This window comes from Apaloderma vittatum, unplaced genomic scaffold, assembly GCF_000703405.1.
Source record: "Apaloderma vittatum isolate BGI_N311 unplaced genomic scaffold, ASM70340v1 scaffold4702, whole genome shotgun sequence".
Lineage (NCBI taxonomy): Eukaryota > Metazoa > Chordata > Aves > Trogoniformes > Trogonidae > Apaloderma > Apaloderma vittatum.
Window position 1 is genome coordinate 1 of NW_009702925.1, and position 21,267 is coordinate 21,267.

The 21,267-nt window shown below is 45.0% G+C and overlaps 2 protein-coding genes across 2 annotated transcripts in view; one reads left to right on the forward strand and one right to left on the reverse strand.

Moving 5' to 3' along the window:
• Positions 1 to 197: 197 nt before the first annotated feature.
• Positions 198 to 701, forward strand: CHAC1 (ChaC, cation transport regulator homolog 1 (E. coli); the record flags this gene model as incomplete). The annotated part of the gene is given in 1 exon segment (XM_009864401.1): positions 198 to 701. A coding segment is annotated over 1 exon segment (504 nt), but the record flags the coding sequence as incomplete, so codon positions are not given.
• A 15,781-nt stretch (positions 702 to 16,482) lies between these two features.
• INO80 (INO80 complex subunit) overlaps positions 16,483 to 21,267 on the reverse strand; it is a 55,517-nt gene continuing 50,732 nt past the window's right edge. Inside the window, 6 exon segments of the mRNA XM_009864400.1 lie at positions 16,483 to 16,700; positions 17,326 to 17,389; positions 17,392 to 17,570; positions 18,381 to 18,540; positions 19,629 to 19,784; positions 20,620 to 20,708. Coding sequence (XP_009862702.1) covers positions 16,483 to 16,700; positions 17,326 to 17,389; positions 17,392 to 17,570; positions 18,381 to 18,540; positions 19,629 to 19,784; positions 20,620 to 20,708 — 866 coding nt within the window.

Sequence of the window (21,267 nt, forward strand, 5' to 3'; positions counted from 1 at the left end):
GCTAGAGGCTGGGGGCAGCAGCCGAGGGCCCTTCTGCCCTCCCGGGAAATGGGGTGGGTGCTGTGTGTTATTCTCTGCCCTGCTGCCACTTGTGCCGAGACCCCAAAGGGAGGCAGGCAGGCTTGATCTGAAGCGTCAGTGGACTTGTCCGCTGCAGTTTCAGCATCCCATAACCACCTCTCTCTTCCACTTTTTAGGCATGCACGTGGGGTGTAGCCTACGAAGTCCGTGGGGAACAAATTGCTGCATCGCTCCAGTATCTCAATGTGCGAGAAGCTGTACTGGGAGGCTATGACACCAAGCTGGTCAAGTTCCACCCACAGGAGGAAGATGGAGAAGAACCCATCCTGGCTCTTGTTTACATCGCGACGCCCCAGAACCCTTCTTACCTCGGCCCAGCATCTGAAGAAGACATTGCAGCTCAAATCATTGTCTCGAGTGGTTGTGCTGGTCATAACATTGAGTACTTGCTGAGACTGGCGGACTTCATGCGCTACTTTTGCCCTCAAGCAGAGGATAAACATCTCTTCTCCATTGAAGAGGCTCTTGTTTCCATCCTTCCATGGCTATACTACACAGAAGACCCTCTAGAAGAAACAACAAATGTTCCTCAGAAGTCTCAGAGTTGAAAAACTTTTCTGCAGGATCCCAGTAGAAGGGACAAAAGGAAGAAAGCAGTGAGGACAATCTTAAAACTCTGATAAGATACATCAGACTGAGTGAAGAGAGGGAGAATTAGCAAGTAGTAGGGGAGGGAGGAAATGGAGTAAAACATGCTTGCTGTAGGACTTGTAACTAGCACCTGTTATACTCTTTACCTGTAGCACCACAATGGCCATTGCTGCTTTCCAAGTGGGAAGCAGGGATCTTTGCTGGAACTTTGCTCTGTAAGACTTGCTTCCAGGGGTTAAACCTGAAGCACTCTCTTTAGAGAAGGAAAAAGGTAATCCGTTCTGTGCACTTTTTTCTTTTGAAGACTAGTTGAGCAGGACTTGACTGGGTTTAAGAAGGATATATATAATTCTACCTCAGATTGGCAAACAGCTCTTTGTGTGGTGGTGGACACTGGGGCAGGTTCTGCCAAATAAGGCCTTTTTTGTTTTCCCTGCCGTGTCCCACCTCCAGTTACAATGACCTGACGCTAAATCTCAGGACTTCTGTGCAATATTAAGTGAGCTGGCCTCTAGGCTCTCGTGGATCCTACTTCTTTATGTTGTGAAGGATCACAGTAATGCACTTATTTTTCTAAAATGTTATACTGTATTTATTATGTGATGCATTTACCCTTAGGAGGGGTATCTGAACTGCTCATATGCCACAGTGGTACACAGCCCACGTTCAGCCTTGTGTTTGTGCCTTCTAGTTTTAAATTGGTTTTCTGAGGAGCTAAGCCTGCTCTAAATCACAGAAGCTTCACTCCAAGCTTCACTGACTTTGTGCTGCTACAGAACTGACTGACTCTGTAAGAAATGGTCCTGCTGGTGTGAGGAATCTGTGCTGCCTGCAGGAAAGCTGTCTGGATGCAGAAGCATTTTAACTAGCCCTGTACTGGATAAACCTCTGGTGCTTCGGGATAACATGGGTTTCTGTAGAAGCATTTGAAGATTCTAGTTCGATACAGGGGGGTGTGTCTCGTACACTTATTTGACTGCAGAGGACCATGACTGAGCATACTTGCAAGCCTTTGAGCTCCTGAAAAAAGCCTGCCTTGATGGTGTTAAGCAGAATTACTGCTGCAAGCTCAGACTTTTCAGCTTTGTGTATTAACAGTGAAACCCCACAGTATTTAGTAAGAAAACTGCTGCTACTGCAACTGCGACAAAATAGCTCTTGAGAGCTGACCCCAGGACACTTGACTCCTCCCAAATACCATGTGGGGTTTTTATTATTATTAAAAAAAAAGGTAGGGACTGTTTGTATTACTGTGGCTTGTATGTCTATGAAGTGGTACAGTGCTGTGCCCAGTAATAAAACAAACTGACAATCTTAGTCTTCTGTACTTTGATGCTAGTTTTCTTCATTACTGACTTCAAAGTTAAAACTAATTTTATTTTTTTTTGTAGTTTGAAAAAATTCTAGCTGGTAATGCTGCTGTAGTTTCTATGGGTTTTTTTTGTTGCTTTTTTAAAAATAAATTTCACTGCTTAGCAGCTTGCCTCTGCTGGATCTACTGGAAGGCACCCAGTGATCCTTTCCCCCTGTGAAAAGGGGGTTAAGTGCTTTTCTCTTCCCAGCTTCCAGCTGTTGTTGATTCTGTAGTGCCAGTGCTGATGACAGACAGGAGCCAGCCCTCCTGACTGTACGGGGCAGGCACAGAGATGTAATTCTCCCTTGGCAGGTTGAAGAGAATATTTTTTTATTTTTTTCCAAGTGTAACTCGGCATCGCAGTTTCCAAGAAGTAATAGTGGAAGGACAAGAAACTGCTGCTGCAGCCAGCTCTGTGGGCAACACCAAGGGAGGGGGTTATTTTTCTGCTGCCTGGCGCGCAGCGCCCTGTGTACAGGGGTGAGGGGCAGCTGCCCTCTTGACTCCTCTGCTTACCAGCTGCCTCAGCACAAGCAGATCACTGTACCTACTGGTAATAACTGCCTCAAGGCTTGAGTGATGAAGGGAAAACTAATTGAAACAACTGAATTTACCACTAATTAAAGGCAGGTGTGTGTTTTGGGGATAATAGACTAGAGAAAGCTGTGCTTTGCCCTGTTGGGTGGAGGCTCTCACTTCAACTGAGCTGCTGCATCTCCCCAGGGGGTGGGGGGTAAAATCCCTCAGCTGGAAAATGAAAGGGTTAAAGAATCACCTTACCTGCAGGGGAACACTCCCTTACTAGTACATGACTGGGGTCAAAGACTAAAATATCTCTAGACAAACAAAAACCATCTTCATGCCTTTTTCAAAGGCACCAGAGACTGGAATTAATAGCAGGTGTGCAGTAAGTGACCTGCGTGGCCGTCTCACAAAGAGACCCCATTGCCTCATTCAGCCCAAGTTGGGCCCAGGATCTTGCACACTGCTAGTGAAAGCCAAGTGGTGAGCACTTGTGAACAGTCCATCGGTGCTTGGGCTGTTCCTTCAGCTGTTTCTTCTTCCCTTGAAAAACAAAGTGTTTTAAGCACAGATACACTACTTCCAACACCTGAAGGGAACCTACAGGAAGGTTGGGGAGGGACTTCTTACAAAAGTGTCCACCAATAGGACAAGGGGAAATGAATTTAAGTTAAAGGAAAACAGATTTCACTTGGATCTTAGGAAAAAGTTCTTCAGTGCGCAACCTGGTCTACTTGAGAGGCGTCCCTGCCCATGGCAGGGAGGTTGGATTAGATGGTCTCCAAGGTCTCTTCCAACCTAGGCCATTCTGTGATTCTGTGATACTTCACTGAACTTACCCTTTGCTTCCCCATGAATTCTTTGAAGCAGACTTCCAAAAAACATCCCTGTTTTCTTTCCAGCAGTGGTGAATATGGCAGCTTGCTGCTGTCACCCTGTCACTTTGAGTCACTAGGACAGACAATGAAGTATCCTGTAACTCCCTTCTCCTGAGGGTTTTATTGTGTCCTGTGAGTCTGGGAGTCCTGTGAGTCAGTTGGTGAATTTAAAAGGTTAACATCCCAGATTTGAACTTGAACCACGTGTGTGAGGAGAGATGGGCACCCTGAGACATTTGCAGTATGCCCAGCTTACGTTGGTACTGCTGCTGGAAGGGGGCAGACCATGGGGTCTTGCCTTTGATGAACCAAAGGTCAGGAAGATCACTGCTGCTTGGAGGCAGTTATACAACCACGACACTTGGCAGTACCAGGCCAACTGTGACACAAGGACAGTGTCCTACCCCGTACATGTTTCACAACAGGCTTTCTCTCCCCACGTCATGACCTACTAGCCCAGGCAGAGCATCTGGCCGTTGGTGCAGCTCCAGCTTCTGGCAGCTCTACCCCTGCTCTGATGGCTGGCCTGGGAAAGAGCACTCACCTTTTCAGAGGGTGAGGCAACCACCCTCGTTTGCTGCCAGACATTTCTGGAGGTGCTTCCCTATCTAGTGGCTTCCTCTGGCATGTGCAGTTTTCCTCTTCTCTGACTTGCCTATGACAAGCTTGTGCCTATACAGTCACCTCATTAGAAACCAGTTGCAACAGAAACATGTTTGATCCTGCTCACAGCAGGGGGATTGGACTAGGTAACCTTTTGAGGTCCCTTCCGACCCAAAACATTCTATGATTCTATGTTTACAAGTGCAATCAATCACATACTTCCCAAGCGTAAACTGGGTACAATTCACATGATTTCACTCCCTCCTTCAACCTTTTCCATTTTTCTCACCCATCAGTTCCCACAACAGCCCTGGAACACGAGCCTGGGTCACCATTTCCTTGAGGACATTAGGGCAGGACCCTACCCAGTTGCCTTGCAGTGGCACAGCCAGCTAAATAAAGTAGACGACAACAATTAATCTAGGCCTGGTTTTCATATATGTATAAAGAACTCCTGAGGGCATGTGGTCCTTAATAGGGCAGAAGAAAGGATAAAGAAAGTCAGCAATGCTGAAAGGATTCAGAGAAGACAAAACTAGAAGCAAAAAAAGGCTCTGGTTCTTAGGTGCTAAAGTATCATCTCAGTTTCAAGGTGGAATGGTGAGAACCAAGGAGGTTTCGCACAGGAAAATTTCCACCAGGGTGCTTTGAGCGTTAGTAAAAATGTAGCTTAACTATAGCAAGACCAAAGTGTGAACTTGGCTGTGCTTTGTGTACTTTTCCAGGTAAGAGGCTGGGCCACAAAAATAGTGAGATCAAACTCGTCTCTGTGGTTGATGGCATATGGGCACACAGCTTAGCAAGGGAGGGAGGAGGTAGGACAGGTGGGTGGCCTAGGGGACAGGTAGGGAACAGACCTGCGTTCCTCAGCTGGCTTCAAAAGCAAACAATGGCTTGGTCGAGTCTACTTGAGGAGAACCTATGTTCGAGCATCTCTAGATGCTAGAAAGTGAGGCCAGCACAGACTTGGAAGGTTCTCAGTCCCCAGAAGGGCTGAAAAAGAGAGGCACAGCAACACGCATCCCCACGGCCTCGAGAGGGTCGCTGGGGCTCCGCCAGGCACAGGGAATGGCACGTGCTGGATTTCACAGCTCTTACAGGAGCTGCAGCTGGTTGCACACAGCACATGTGTTATTCCATGTGTGTCTGCTTGCCGCTGAGGAGACAGGCTGAAATGTGGATTTAATGACCTACAGATGTTTCAGCAGCAGAGGAAAAGCAAAAGATAAAAAAACAAAACCCAAATCAAACCAAACAAACACTTATGGCTGCTCCTGGACGACCTCTGCAGCAGCAATACATGGGCTGAACGGCAGGTTCTCTCCTGTCACGGCGTCTGCCAAGGCTGCTCTGACCAGTGCTCTCCTCTGCAGGAGAGGCTGGACAGCACTTGGCGCACACTGTGTACAGAGAGGATGTGTCCAGAAACAACGCCCGGCGTCGTAACAGTGTGTTCCTCTGCTCCCGCTACCAGGAAAGACTGGACAGTGAAGCAGGGGAAAGAAAGAGGGTCAGCTGAGTGCACAGCTGCGCCAGGGCAAGTGGGGCTGGCTGACTTTGCATAAAATATCCAGCACCGAACATGCAAATGTCGTCACCTGCACGCTCAGATGTTTCTCGGTGTAACACAGTTCAGTGCCAAAATAGTAGCAATGCCAGCATGTCCCAAAACCTGGACATCAGTTTAGGCCAGGAAGGCCTTTGTGAAACTTTAAATTGAGTTATATCACTTTCAGCACAATAACCTCATCCAAAAGGCAGAAGGGAAACCAAAGGAGCAGAGTCTGGATGGGAGATTTTCCCCCCGAGTCAGGCTTCTCACTTTGGTTCTGCCAGTTTTCACGATATAGCACATGCTTCAGTAGCACCAAATCCAAAGCGTTTTTCTGAGAACTCAAGGACAGAGGCAACATTAAAAAGCGCAGCCCCAGCACATGCGTGGGCAGCCGGCACGCAGCCTAGCTCAGCACAGCACGGTTCCCTGCACACAGGAGAAGCAGGAAGGGATAAAATTAAAAAATAGATTTACAGTCAGGCTGGGGAAAAACTACACTTGCAGCAAATCCAGCAGCTTTGGAATTTCCTACTAAGTAGTTTCCTTGGCTTAAGTGAAAACCTCCCTAATTTATATGCTGTATTAAAGTTATGCGAGAAGCCCTGTATGGCTTTCAAAGAGCCTTAGGCCTGGGAGGGAAGGAGGAAGGAAGTGGGCATTCTGGGGAGCCCTGGGGAAGTTCTACATGCTTTGTTTACAAACCCTGTACACTTTTTGTTTGGCTTTGGGATGTGTTTTATTCTTTCTCAACTCGCTTTTCATCTTATGGTAGTGCCAGCCACACTGATGAGTGTTTATGCTTGCGAATTCCTGAAGCACAGCCAGTACCTTGAACTCCAGAGAATGAGACTGAAATAACGTAAAAGGTCAGGGAAGTTCAAAGACAGAGAGGTGCTGTTTTCCTAGCTGGGGACACCACACTGTTCTCAGACCACGCTGGGTTGTTCTGAGGACACGAGAACAAAGACTTCTCTCTTACGGACTCCTGTTTACACTTCTTTTTGCCTCCCTCACCTCACTGCTTTAATGGGACTCTTCCACGAAGCTTCAATTAAAACTACCAGGGATCATCTTGGTCTGAGCTTGACAACTGAAGAGTCACCCAATAGCTGCTGGCACTTAAAACTCCTGTTGGCAAAGGAAAGGGGAGATTTTTACCCCAACTGCTCCAGCCCTGCTGGCTCAGCATGGTAGGAACAAGCCCCACGGAGCTGTTTCCTCCACAAGCAGATATCGGCTATTGCGGCACCCGGAAAGCTGTAAGCCCTTCGCCCACGGCAAGACAAGTTGGAGGAGGAGGACTTTTGGTGAGCAGTTTTGTTCAGCCTCGCTGGTTAGCGAGCCTGGCCTTCAGAAACATGATGAAACAAGCGCCTGGGCTCAACTGCACTGTGGAAGTGGACAAGCGCACAGAGCGGCCACGGGCGGCCTCCGGAGCATTCACTCCACGCTCTGTGTGAAGCCTGTGATCACACGTCCAGCTGTAGATTCCTGCAGACTGAGGGGGTTCATTAGCACATGCACACATATGACAGGACATGGCTCCTTTGCACGGCGCTGCACCTGCCCCACGTACCCTCATTCGCAGGTGAAGGGAACGGTCCAGGCTGACGTGAGCTTATGGTCTCAGCAATCTGCTTTGCCCTGAGCTGGAGCTGCAGACCGAGCGATACCAACAGCACAGACAACACTGAAGTCATCTCACAGACTCCAACCCACTTACAGCAATTACATCCTCGACTACAAATAAACCGCCTCGGGGGCAACCACAGCCAGCTTGCTGATATTAAACCCTGTCTACACAAAGCATATGTGACATTTGAAAACATAAAACAAACTAGAAGAGCAGCCTTTGATCCCCTTCCTCGTCTAGACAGCACACCAAGCCTTTCCCAACTGCAAGTCGGCACCAGGGAAGCGCATAATGCCCTGGGAAGGGTGGGGAGCCCTGGCCCCAGTGGATGGTGCAGAAAGACAAGGGCTGCCCGTGGATGTGCTGGTGGTACCTCTGCTTGTGCTGAGGGCACTCTGCACCAGAGCTTTCACATCACTGCGACGGCCTGTGCTGCAAGTGACCTCCCAGGACCACGGCTGACACGGTGCTGGATCGGCCAGAGGTGCAGAGGGGTGGGAGATACGGTTACAGACAACTCAGGATGCTTCTACAGACATCTAGCTAAACGTCTCATTTCTGTTTTCCAGTGATGTACCCTTTCCATAAGTGAAATTTACCCCAAAGTATATTTCAAACAGCTAGCAGATTTTCAGATGATACATAACTTCATTTTAGATGATACGTACATTCATTCTTTCGGTTTTATAAGAGCATGTTTTTCTGCAAGACGCTCCTCTCCATGAACACATAATCCTGTTTTCAGAGAGGGAAAAGAGCAGCAACGCCCAGCTCCCCACAGCTCTAACAGACACTGCTTTCCATCTTCCTTTTGACAGTGGCTGCTAAGAGACTCAATTACCTCTGGCCCCGTTAGGCGGGAGCCTGATGAAACCACATCTCTTGTTGCTGCACAGTGCAGTCAATTCTGCCAGCATTTGTGTCTCTGAACTACAACATATATTGAATCTATTCCTGCAAATACAGCCTATAATTTGAGGGCAGATGAGTTCAAGACTGAGGATAAAAAGTAACTGTAGGACTAGCCTCGTTCAGAATAAACATCCACTGTTGCTTCCCCAGTGGATTTCTGCCTCAACTCACTTGCTGGGAGGACGCTAAAAATGAGCAGCAGCTCAAATCCTTTTACTCCTGTGAGGTCCTATGTTTGTTTATGCACACCCTGCTCCAAGTGCAGGGGAACATTCACCATCTTCTTTTCTCTGGCAAATCGCTATAGCAACCTCTGCAAATCACTGCAGCACCTTCACAAACTCCAATTCCTCTTCACAAGGCCTTTGTGAAGAGTTATCATTTCCATTTTGCAGATGGGGAACTGAGACATCAAGAACATGATTTCAAAAGCGTGCAGTGACTTTGAGTGCACTATGTGAAACACTGAGGAGTGACGTTTGCCAGCGTACTTGGAACTGTACGTTAGGTATTCAGAGATACCATGGCACAAAAAGATAACGTGTGCTCGTGTAATCAGCACTAGATCCCGACGTAAACAGGCGAGAGTTGTCTGAAAATTTTATGGATACCCTTCTGCTCACCATTGCCCACTCAGGATCTGTGTGGTTGCAAGTTTAGTAATTTGTCCTCAGTATTCTTAAACCTCCACACACCTAAGCTTGCATAATGTTTATTTCCCAACTCGAAATTAAGCTCAGCAGAGAAATATTTTTCTATAGCTTGGGTGGTTTTGTTTTATACACATCACCCAAATTTGTGGCATTCCCTCAAGATTTTTTAGCTCGTGGCTGGGGCTCACAGTTGCTGGCAGTTCCAAACGTCTCACACGTGTTTATTCCTGTAACATGTCAGACACGAGATCTGTTTTAAATTAAAAATGTAAACAACATGACTTTTCTCATTTGCTATCAATTATATCGCTGCAAGGAAGAGCTGGGCTTCTCTAATCTGTCTGTGAATATTCTAGCAAACCAGATCTCCCTAAATAACATTTAGTTAAGCCGCCTTCTGCAAAACTCATGATGGTGTTTCAAAAACATATAAAACACTTGGGGTTGTGGCAGCCTGTGAAAGAAATTGTCATGACTTCCAGCCCCAAATCAACACCATGGTTAAAAACCTACTTGAGCTTTACAGATTCAGCATCACAATATCAGTAAGTTCTCAGCTAGTCAACAGAAATGGAGCTGAGTGACCAATCGCTAAAAAACCAGGCAGCCGTTATTTTTTCATGCTAACCAGATTAAATACACATCACGGTAAAATTATGACAAGTGAGATACAGTAACTACTTCCAAACTCTGACCACGACAGAGAATGATGAAAGACTGCAGTCTCCTGGACAAACGGACGTCACAAAGCTGAATTAGTTTCAGGAGTGCTTGAAATCCAGAGACTGAAATGTACCATTATGCATCTTTAGAGCTATTTCATGAACTATTTCAAAGAAATACCACGGTACTATGGCTGTAAGTGAGATTAAATCAAAGACAAATCTGGATTAAATGCAAAGAGAGGTCTGTATGAATGCAGAAGTTGTTCACAGAAGTGTTCATTTGGACTCTATGGACGGTGTGGGAGCCACAAGAAGAAACGAGATGCAGAAGAGCCCTCACATCAGCACCCACCACATGCACAGAGTGACTGAAAAGGGGTTTCTGGATGTTAGTTTTCAAGACTCTGAAAGTTCATATGGTCCAAACATCCCTTGTGTTTCCTCTGTCTGCAAAGGAAAACCCCTGAGCTTTGTCACAGGCAATGAGATGTCACCCAAGGGCGTGTCCAGCCACGTGCCATCACGCTTACTGGGCAGCGGCACGCTCCTCTGAGCAGCACGTAGCCAATGGCAGTCACGTGCCAAAAGCTTTATGTCATTAAAAAAAAAATAAATTAAAAGCAATATTCAGCCAACTAAGGGTGAAATTTGCTGGCTATCCCATTCTTTAAAAAAAAATAAGAACAAAATAAAGCCCAACAAGCTTCTACAGGCTGTGTGAAATACAGCCAAGCGCTCCGTGCACTGCTGTGGGGAGGATAAGGGCTGACGGTGACTGCATCAAATACACTTCTGTGAAGAAGTTAGATGGGGTTTAGAGAAACTTTGACACAGGTTTGGGCTTGTCTATGGAGAAAAGTTACTTGAATTAAAGAATGATGTGAACTGGAGAACAGCTGTTCCCACTTAACGCAAATGTTCTTTCTCTGCCAAGAGCCCGCCTGGGAGGGGAGTTACTCGGGAACGTCGTTGCAGAGCATCATAAAACCACTCATCTGCACAGGAGCTGCAGAATTCCAAAGTGCGCTCACTAGCCTGAATACGAATGAGAATTTCTATGTTTGAACTCTACCACAACATCAGAGGAAACAGCAGTACCAGAATTTAAAAAAAACCTGAAAGACAGACACGTGAAAGACAGACAACATCTTACCATTGCAAGGAGAGAGGGCTCCCACCTGTGATTTACTCCTTCCTAAATGAAGGCCAAGGTGGAAGTTAGGATATAGGGACACATCAGCAAGAATAGACGAAAGATAAACAGGAATTGCTTCTCCTATTAGGATAGCATTTGTTAAATATATCTTGAGAAGAAAGCCACTAGCTTCTCGTTATGAATAAGAAAACTTGACTAAGTTTAACAAATAGCCCAATCCTACACATCAGTTTTGTCATATCAGACAGTCCAAACCGGTAGTAAATTTCCAAACAGGTTCTAATCTCTGAGAAACAATAACAGGTTTTCTTGGTTTTGAAGAAGCTGGCGAATGTTTATTCAGGGTAACAGTGTGCACAAACTACACATCTGCTTAGCATTACCTTAATTCACCATTCTCGTTGAGATGCAAGGCTATGAGAATCTTGCAATTAAAAATTAACACTGTTCAACAGAACATCTCTGCTACCAACCAAAAGCCCTGAAGACAACACTTCGGTCTTGAGAAAAGCTGAGTAAGGCTAAGGAGCAGGGAGGAAAAAAACCAGGTGCTTGCAAACAAATGTCACAGAGACAACAAGAGATACTGGAAGCTCAGATGCTTGCAGGAGCTCCTGTTACGTACAGTGGACTTAACGAGCAATGCTGTCGAAGAAGGAAGAGACAGTCCACAGGGAAACTCAAGAAAGCACGAAAGTGGTGTTTCAGTGTTTTCCTCCCTTACCACATTCTATCAGTGATGCTCATCAGCTAAGGAAGGAAGGAAGGAGTCATCGTTTCATACCTGAGTACTGAAACACTTCCTCATGCCTGGGACACAAACAAATTCCCTCATATGCCCCTAGATGAACATTATGTAAATAATTTGGTACAAAATGCCTGGAAGACCCATTAACTTTGGAGTAACTTCACTTTCCTGAGGGAAGACACAGGAGCTAAGAGGAGGGTGAAGCTGGAGGAAACCCAACTCATCTCATCATGCATTTCTGTGTTTCAAAAGGCATTTGTTGCAGGCTTTTCAGAGGAGCCAAGGCTAATCCAAGTGCTGGAATAAAGACTTGTTTACAAATACAGACCTGCCGGTTGAATCTGAGGGCTGGGCCATCTGCATCATCCCGGTAACGACGCTCCGGAGAGGCAGGATGAATCGCCCCTTCCCCTCTCGCATTCACTGCTGTGCAGCTGGTGCAGGCTGTGAATCAAAAAAAAAATCCTTCACAATTTAGCGAGTGCTGACACCTAAGAGCGTAAGATGTGATTACCTTTATTTTAGTACGTATGTCTCAGTTACACTTCACGTGCAAGCAGCATCCCTTTGGGTAGTGAGCTACAAATTTTCTTCTGGCCACTTGACTGGAAATTTCTGAAGGAGAGCAGAGATCGCATCTCCATCCCTTCTTGAGCAGGAAGGGGAGCTTAAGGCACGCCTGTAAGGCTCCCTGGGAGCTACAACGTGTGTTTCAGACTGAACACTCAATGCACAAGAAAGACAGAAGCAGAGTGAGAAGCTGAGGAGCCTGTAAGTATACCTGGGAGCAGAAGCAGGTGAGATCACTCCACCGAGTGTCGGAGGTGAGCACTGGGAGCACAGTGGTCACAGGGCAGCATTTCCCAAATTACATTGATCCACATCCTGCCCGCGAGTGATTTTATCAGTCGCGCTCTTCCTCCTCCCAGCTGCGACTCGGCTGTTCCTGAGCTACGGATCGAAGTGGTGCTGCTATTCCTTCTGCACGGAGCTTTTCCCACTGAGCTGCGCGTGCTTCCCCCGCTGGGAGATGCTGCTGAAGGAAACACTGTGGGACTACGGGAATAAAGCAAGAGACAGCCCTAGGCAGACAGAAGGCTTTCCACAAACGGAACATGAGACAGCAAAGAGCAGGTACACTGTGCTGAGGAAAGCGTGAAACAGAGAGGGCAGAAGGCACAGAAATAACACTACATTTGGGTTGTGCAATATTAACATCCTCACTAATTTAAGCAGTTCTAGGTGAAAACCCCCCTGCAGTAACCTTTTGATGGCTTTGCAGAATAGGAAGAGGCGATCTAGTGGCTGGCTAAATGAGGAGAACAACAGACTTGACCCACGATAGAAAGAGAAAATGGCTTGCCGGCTAATTAATCTGCCTCCAATTTAGATTAAGTGGGCTCCAGTTGACCACAAAATAATTAAAAACAGAGTTCTGAAGACATCATGAAGCCCAGGAACCAAACCATTTTTGAGAAGGGGCAAGAGTTTGCGTGGTAGGGGCTGTGCCATGACTGCACAGCTAAACAGAAGACTTTCTGAGGACAGTGCAATACAAGTCTCTGTCTGTCAGATACATGTGGTTTTGAAGAAGAGCTGAGAGGATATTGGAATTTCTATAACATCATAACCACACATCTTAGCTTTCACAACCTGTCTGTGCTGAGCAAGGAAAGGTTTTTCTCTCACTTCTCTGATGCATCATTTGGCTCACGATTAACCACATCCAGCAAGAAGATGAAGGGCAAACTGCCGCGGGGCTCATAATGGTACTTTTTATCAGTGGCCCGGCTCTATGTCCTCTCCACATGCTTAAGGGTTAAATTTGGCATTAGAGGTGAGAAGAAAAATGCTTTCTCCTACCCTTAACTGCCCTGCAATATTTTGTGAGAGAAGGCAATGGTTTTCAGTCACTATTACTTTCTTCCAAAGGCACACCGCAACTGCAGTTTTTGGTCTTTAACTAAATTTTTGGCACTGCCTGGTAAGACTTCGTTGACCATGCAGGGCAGTGGGAAGAACTAGGTCTCCTGCTAAAAAAAACCAACCCTTGTAGGCTGGTTTGTAAAGGCGGGACATGACAGCACCTCTTAGTCCTAACTTCTCAGATGTCTTCAACAGTGCTATTAATCAGTGAACTGTATCTAACAGTTTTGTAGTTAACAGGTAAAGCGCCATAATCAAATAGCATGAGGAATACACAGCATTCCCAACATCCCCCAAAACATAATGGTATCTATTTCATCATTCCAGCTTAAAACACAAACTCAGTTCATTCCATATTCTGTTTCTGCCGCTAGCAAATACCCTGATCTCTCTCAGGAATAAGTCACCTGCTTTGCCATTAACCTGTAAGACAAGTGCACAACACACAGTCGGAGCAAAAAGATGCTCAGATCTCAGCTGCCAAGGACCAAGCTTCCGCGTTGATCACAAACCTCCACTGCCTTAAAAAAACCTCCCAGTCTTCCCAGCGCTACTTCCTTCCCCAAATCACGAAGTTAGGACAGTCACCACAAGAATTCCTCCCAATCCCTTGAGATCACAGAATCTCAGTTCTTCCATAATGCAGAATACAAAGGATGCATCTGATTAAATTTAACTTTATGCAGAAATGGAGCTGGATGTGATTGAGCAGTTCATTTACTTTACCGCAGCACTACATCTTCCTGAATTTGTCAGCCTGATGCAAGTTTTGCAAGCAGGCAGGCTGCCACTTTTGCCACAACTTGATATCATTTTTTATCTCTTTTGAATTTTAAATGACACTAAATGCACTTCTGTAAGTTTTAAAAATATCAGTAATTTAATCTTCCAAAAGTATAGCGTGCAACAGTGCATAGTACATTTCTGAAACCTTTTCAAGTAACAAGTATTTCTTTTCCCTCTCCACTCTGAATTACAAATCAATGCAACTGTCTAGCAGTTTGAAAATCAAGCCTGCACACACAAAAGTCCTTTCAACTCCCACTAAAAAAAAAAGGAAAAAAACGTAGAGAATGATAGCCCAAAAAGAACAACTGTATTGAATTCAAACATTGTAGTTCAGGTCCTACATAATTACTCACATTATACTTGCTTCTGATTTCTTGTGACCTGCTGCACACCTACTCCGAAACAGATTACGAGTTAGTCAGCGAGTACAGACGTGTGCTAAGCGTACAGTTGTAACTGGAAAAGGTTACAAACACGATACTCTGAAGAGGAGCGTCACACTGAGCAGCATATGTCTCCAGATGCATTTCCAGATGTGCACCCTCTGTGCTCTCTTCCCTAATCCTCTCATTCATAGAGCTAGATGCATAAAAAAACCACAAAGACACTTATTTACATAAAATTATCTCACTCAATTTTATTTAAGATTTTCTTCTCCAGTTAGTAAAAGAAAGATGTGTCTCTCTTTATACATATGTACAGGTTCAGTTATAAAAATAGACAGCACATTCAAAGAGAAAAAAGGCTTGGCATTTGTCTGATTCCCTCTAAATATCATATATACATGTGAATAGGAGGGGAAGGGGGAAGTCTTAGTGAGTTAATTAAACACTGCCTCCCCCTCAATTATCCCCTGCAAATCTGTTTAAAAATCAATCTAACTAAGCTCAGTTCTGCTATTTTCAGGTGTGCAAATTAGAGGCAGAGCCAACAGGAAGCACTCGCTCCACACTGTAGGACGCCAGGCAAAGGATTTGGGGTTGGAAAAAAAATAATTATAATAATAATAATAATAAAAAAGTCATCTTCCGCTGTCACAGCCCAGACCTGCAACTCAACTTGCTTCTCTCTCAAGGGGTGAAAGTGCCCTGGCAGAACAGCCTTTTAATTCAACGTGTCGGACAGAAGAACTGCCCCACGCCTCAATCTCAGTGCAATGCAGACAAAGCTTCCAGCAAAGCAAGGGGCTACGGCGGGCAGGGCTGGGGGTTGTGCATCGAGAACCGGGAAGGAGCATCCAGAGAATGAGGAGACAGGTGGGTGTGGGCAGCGCTGCCTCGGACAAGCCCTGCGGGACCCCGCAGAAACCTCAACCAAGCTACTGTGTGGGATGATCACAAAGGTGAAGGGGAAACACACCGGAAGGATGGTGGACAGGTGGCTGGGATGTGAGATAATTTTCTCCCCAGAATCTGGCTGGAGGGGGAATGGCACAGCTCTCTCCCTCTCTCGGGACTGTTTCTGTTGCTCCCCTCGCAGCACCGCAAGCCACACAACCGCGCTGGGCTACGGCACGGCGAGAGGAGCAGCAGCAAACTCTTCCTCGGCCCTTCAGCTTTCCCTCTTCTTGAGATTCGTACAAATAAGAGCCTTACTTTGTTCCTAAGCTTTTGAAGAGTTCCACATGCCTTGGAAGCGAGAGATATCTGAACGCAGTGAGTCTCTGTGCTGATGCGAACTCTGAAATACAAACCAAACTGCCAACTCATGGCTTCTTCCACTGCGTGACGCAGAGGCAGCTCTGCCGCTCTTGCTAGGCCTGCGAGGGCTCTCTGTGTTCCGTGTCTCCGGGTCTCTTCCTGACAAATGCTGCTGAAAAGATTCCACTCCCTGGAACCCACCTGAGACACCTCACTTTGCATTTTAATCCTTTAAAGGACCCCGAGGCCCACACTAGAAGAATCGAAGATTTTTTTTGATCATACATCAGGTTCAGCTTAGCCCCCCCCAATTAACCCCGCACGTACACTGACCAGTACGGAAATGTCTTGTGACTCTACAGGATACTCCTGGGGCTCAGGTACCGATTAGGATAAACCTAACGCTGGGTTCCAGCTCAAGCTACAAGAAAGTATGTTGGTGTGACTTGAAGGACACACAGCTGCAGGATGCTGCAAGGAGTAGCTGGATGCTTACTTGGGAATCTTTGTCAGATGCGTCGGTAAAACACAAGCTGACGCTCTCCCAGTTCCCCCAGACTCCCTTCCCTCCTGCTTGCAGTGTCTGCAAAGTAATTTTTTTGGAATACACATAATCAAAGTGCTCACGTAAACCACCCGCTCCCGTTGTGCTTTGATTTTCTTTCCACACACGTGCTGGGCAGCAGCAAGGCATTCGTCCGCATGCCTTCCACCGGCCAGGTGGTCTACTCTGAAAGCCATCGCAGTTCAGACAAGCTTTGGGGGGTTCCAAATTGCTACCGACCACCTGAGGTGTGGGCACCTTTGCTTTGCTTCCTCATCGGAGCTTCTGATATGAGACTGCTGGTCAAGTTTAAGCTTTTGGGGGTCCCACAAACACTGTTTCCTTTGCTTAAAGGGGAGCTCAAGGGAGAAGAGGCGCTTGAAGGTCCAAAATCCGCAAGTCCGGAAGGCCGAATAATTGCTGTTTGCAGAGGGCTGCTTGCAGACATGCCTAGCAATGGGAAAAAGAATCAAATTCGATGTCAGCATGTTATTCTACTTGTGGCTCTTCAGCAACAAACAATATACTATCAATCAGTCCTAAGACCACCTGTATTCATGATTTATGAAAGCTTAATGAAGAGGGATGTCCTTAAGGTAGAAAATATCTTGCAGTTGTACCCTAGGCCACCTGCAGCTGGTGTAAAGCTGAAGCTCCATTACAATCATTTTAGCAGCTTTTGGAATCTGACGCTGTAGCCTCAATGTGACAGCAATGCAGGAAAGCCACAGCCATAGCCATGGGATAAACAACACTGTCTGATTTGTCTGTACACCAGAATAAAAAACAGGAGGAAAAATATTTGGTATGAGATAACTGAAAGGGCAGTCGAAACTTCTGCAGGACTGGCCTCTCAAAGTCATCTGTGGTGAAACCTCTATCTTCTCCCACCATCACCCCGTCCCATTGCATATTGCCTTGGATCTCAAAATATAACGGGTGGGCAATACCAACAACACAATGCTTTTTATCTTTTTGTTTGTTTTTTTTCTTTGTCAGGCAGTAAACAACAATCACTCAATCTCGTGTGACTGATTCTGCTCTGGGCAGTCCGCTGCCTCCCCTCCCCACATACCTTTAGAGACATTGTACCCATACGCTGCGTACGCCGCTGCGGAGGCTGCCGCTGCCCCGGCTTTGGGGAGCCTGCCGCTGCCCCGGCTTGGGCTCCTGCCATCGCGGCCGCGCTTCCCGCTATGGATTTCCGGCTCCTGCCTTTCCCAGTGCCACCTTTTGTTGCGCCGCCTGAACCTTTAGGCCGACCCCGGCTTCGACTTGACTGGCCTCTCCCAGTGAGAGACATATCTTGCACTGAAACACCTTCACAAGAAAAGAATGTTAAAACAATAACTGCTCTAGTATTTTAGGTGACTCACAATCAATATAACATCGTAACTAGCTACCACTTACGTTAATACTGTTCCTGTTAACTGATATTTTTCAATTACATTAATATGGACACTGTTAGCACATAGTGATTCAATGAAAAGAAATTGAATATATGAAGCTTCCCTCTTCATTAACCACATCTTCCAAACTACAACTGTCATCATTATTATAATGAAACCAATCTACAAACAGGTGGAGGATTCAAGGTTCTGCTTCAGGATGGAGCATTTTCTTACTTGAAGATAGATAAAAAGTTTTATCTATTTGCTACCTCTAAAAGAAACTTGTCAAGAACTATGGCTCTGCTTACATCAGTGTAGAAAACTATGGCATTCAACACATTTGCCATTATTTAAAATTACAGCTGCTCCAATCACCCACTGGAAATAGACAATTGATTATCAGCCCAATATCAAACTCAAGGAGAAGCTTAGAGATTAATAGTTCCGTGGTTGTCTGCAATTTGTTAATATGCACGTAACAGAAGGTGAGCCCGCTGTAACACAGGAACAAAGGACAACACTTTTAAGAGTAACTAACACAGAAAAGAACAAAGTATGGTGAATGATGGAGTACAAACAGATTTCCTATAAAATCAGAAGTAATTTCCCTATTAAAAGGCAACTTTTTTCCTCCAGCTATGCATATACTCTTGTTAAAACACAGAAAACGTTATCACCTAGTCATACAAAAGTCACTGTTTAATCAATGTTATTAGTAAGTCAAGGCAAAAATACTGACCATTCACGGTATCTGACACGGAGCCAGTAATGGAAGCAGGAGAGTTCGTTGCCCTTGACTGAGGTGCTGAGGAAGCCGGATCGTCCACAATCACGAGCATATCACTGCTGCTCTCATCAGGGGGGATAGAGCCCATGTGTAATTCACTGTTAATGGATATCTACACGTGACAGAGAAAAAACGCCGTTCACTTCTCAGGTTGTGAAAGGGAAGGGCACAAACAGTAAGATCTTTAAAAGACAGAAAGTTGGTTGATACTTCCTCTGTTCTCTTTCATTTTTCTCTACAATACACAGTCTGCCTAATCACACCACATGCTATTGACACACTGAGTAGTAGTAAAGAGCTCCAGGAGTTACTTAATTTCAATTAGTGAAAACAGATGTTAAGAAACAGGAGACTACTGGTTGCAGCAGAGATTTAAGAAAACTGCTGTTCAGCTGTGCATCTTCAACTGCAAGAGAGAAAGCAATAGGATTCTTGACCTACTGCTACTACTAACACTAATAAACTACTAATAATTAACTACTAATAACAATCTCAGTCATTAAGGGAACAATGCAACATAGGAATCTTTATCAGCACAGTACAGAATAAAATACATTTGCTGCCAAAACCAGTTTGCAGTTCTTTACAAAACAAAGCAGGAAAACAAGATGTGAATTTATCATTTAAATTCCAAAGAAATAAACAGACTAATTCAGAATCAGCAGCAAGGAAGGAAGCAGAGAAGGAGATGTAGATGACACGATCGAGGAGTACTTACAAAGAAACTGAATGTCAAGGAGCTATTTGAGGGATACAGTTTGGTTCAGGAGCAGAAAGAGACTTTTCTTGCTATGGAAGGAATTGGTATGGAGGAAGGCACACAGTTATATACATAAGCATGACAAAGGCAGGAAAAAGGGAGAAAAAATAGGAAAAGACTAAGTGGGACTGCAGGCAGGAATGGAAAAATTCAGGGGCTGAAAGGGAGAAGAGTCAGGGCATGAATATGCTGTAAGAAATGGAGGCACAGAGTGAATGAAGAGGGGAATGTCAAGCAACACAGGGAGCTGTAAGGCAGCTTACTAGCAGCTCTTACGCTTTCAACAAATAATTTTCATTTCCATAGTTCACCTTTAAGACACCTCACTTCCTCACATACTCCAAGTTCTACGCTGGCTAACAGAACCAAAAGGGAGAATCCTACAAGATGTAATGCCACCAGGGAGACAGTTTGTAGCTGAAGGCAGCAGCGAGCCTCACCTCACTGAAGGGGCTGGGCATGGCAGAGTCTACACTAATGAAGGAGTCGTCCCCATCGGCAGACAGGTTGGAGTTATCCGCTGAGGGAACAAATGGGATCACAAGGTTCATGCCCTCTTTCTTTCTCTTCCCATCCAATTCATCCTCCTTTTTCTTCTGAAATAAATAAAACAATACCAGGAATGAAAACAGCAAAAAAACAGAAGAAAGGGAATAAGTAGCCCAAAATCTCAACATGTAACCCAGTATTACAACTTGAGAAATGCCATGTCCCAGAACCAGTTTGCAAAGGACAGAATAACAGATCCCTTAAAGGCTCCTTCTTCAGATTTAAGTAGGGTTTGGGTTTTTTTCTTCATAAAATAATGGCAAGTTCTCTTACAGATTTACTTTGATTTCCATTACCTTTTGGAGTAAGCTTGAAATTCTTTACCATTACACAGAATTCCAATTAAGTAACGCAAAGCCTCCCTGTCTCAAAAGTTCAGAATTTTCATGAACTAGTTTTAGTGATTTTTTTTAAACAAACTGATCTTCCCTTGTTCCCCAGAAGACACACAGCTCTACGGGGTTTATCTGTGTTTGACGCTTTCCTGACATTCCCTTTTTGTCTTTGCAGAACAAAATCTTGATTAAGTCACCATTTTATATGTCACAGAATGACCAGTTGAGAGGTTTGTGTTTTTTCCAAGCACGAGTCCTCAAATTGTTGTTTGCACACTGCTGGTGATTTACGGTGTTGTTTGGGTATGCAGTATTTCCTTATTTTTCAAGTTGCTCATGATACTAAAATACAGGTAACTATGCATTACGCATTTTGTAATATCCCTCTTCTGTGTAAGGAAGTGCCACGGGTGTTCCATGGTGAAGGGAAGAAGGATTTACTCATTAGGCCGCCTTTGCATAAAACATTTTCACACCACACAAACAGTGAGTCTGAAGCTCTTCCGGCTCCATCACTGACACAGGCAATCTCTCTGCATCAAATTACCTTTTCAGCGTATTTTTCCCTTTTACGTTTACGTTCCTTCACACGATTTGTTTCTTCTTGCTGTCGCTTCTCTTCCTGACGCTGACGCACTGTCAGAAAAAAAAAATAAAGTTATCACCAGGAGAAAGGTATTTTATAGCCTTTCGTGAATCTTTTAAGAAATTCTAGTTCTAGCAGAACTGTGAAGAAGTCAGCTGAATTTAAACAAAACCACACTAAAAACACTACTGTGTTAGAACAATTAATATCCAAATTACTAGTCTTACAGTGAAATTCTTCTTTCAAGCAACATCAAAGTGCATACCTCTAATAGAGCCTCAAAAGTATGATGAAATACACAGCATTTTTACTAATATTTTTTTTGTCATGACCTACATAATTCTTGCTAAAGCTTTGTCATTCAGGAACAATGTAACGATCCTGAATGAGTGCCAGTAAAAACTGCATCACATCATCATGTCTCTCTTGCACAACTTGATCTTTCAGCTCAGCAGTGATATGAAACCAGTTTGTACTAACAAGAACTGGCAATACAAAAAGAGCCAGGAAACAGAAGTTGTTATCAGCAATACATGTGTTTGTAGCGATAAACCCACAGACTTCATAAACTAGAGAAGTGGAAGATGAGGAAGATGCTGCAAAATGATT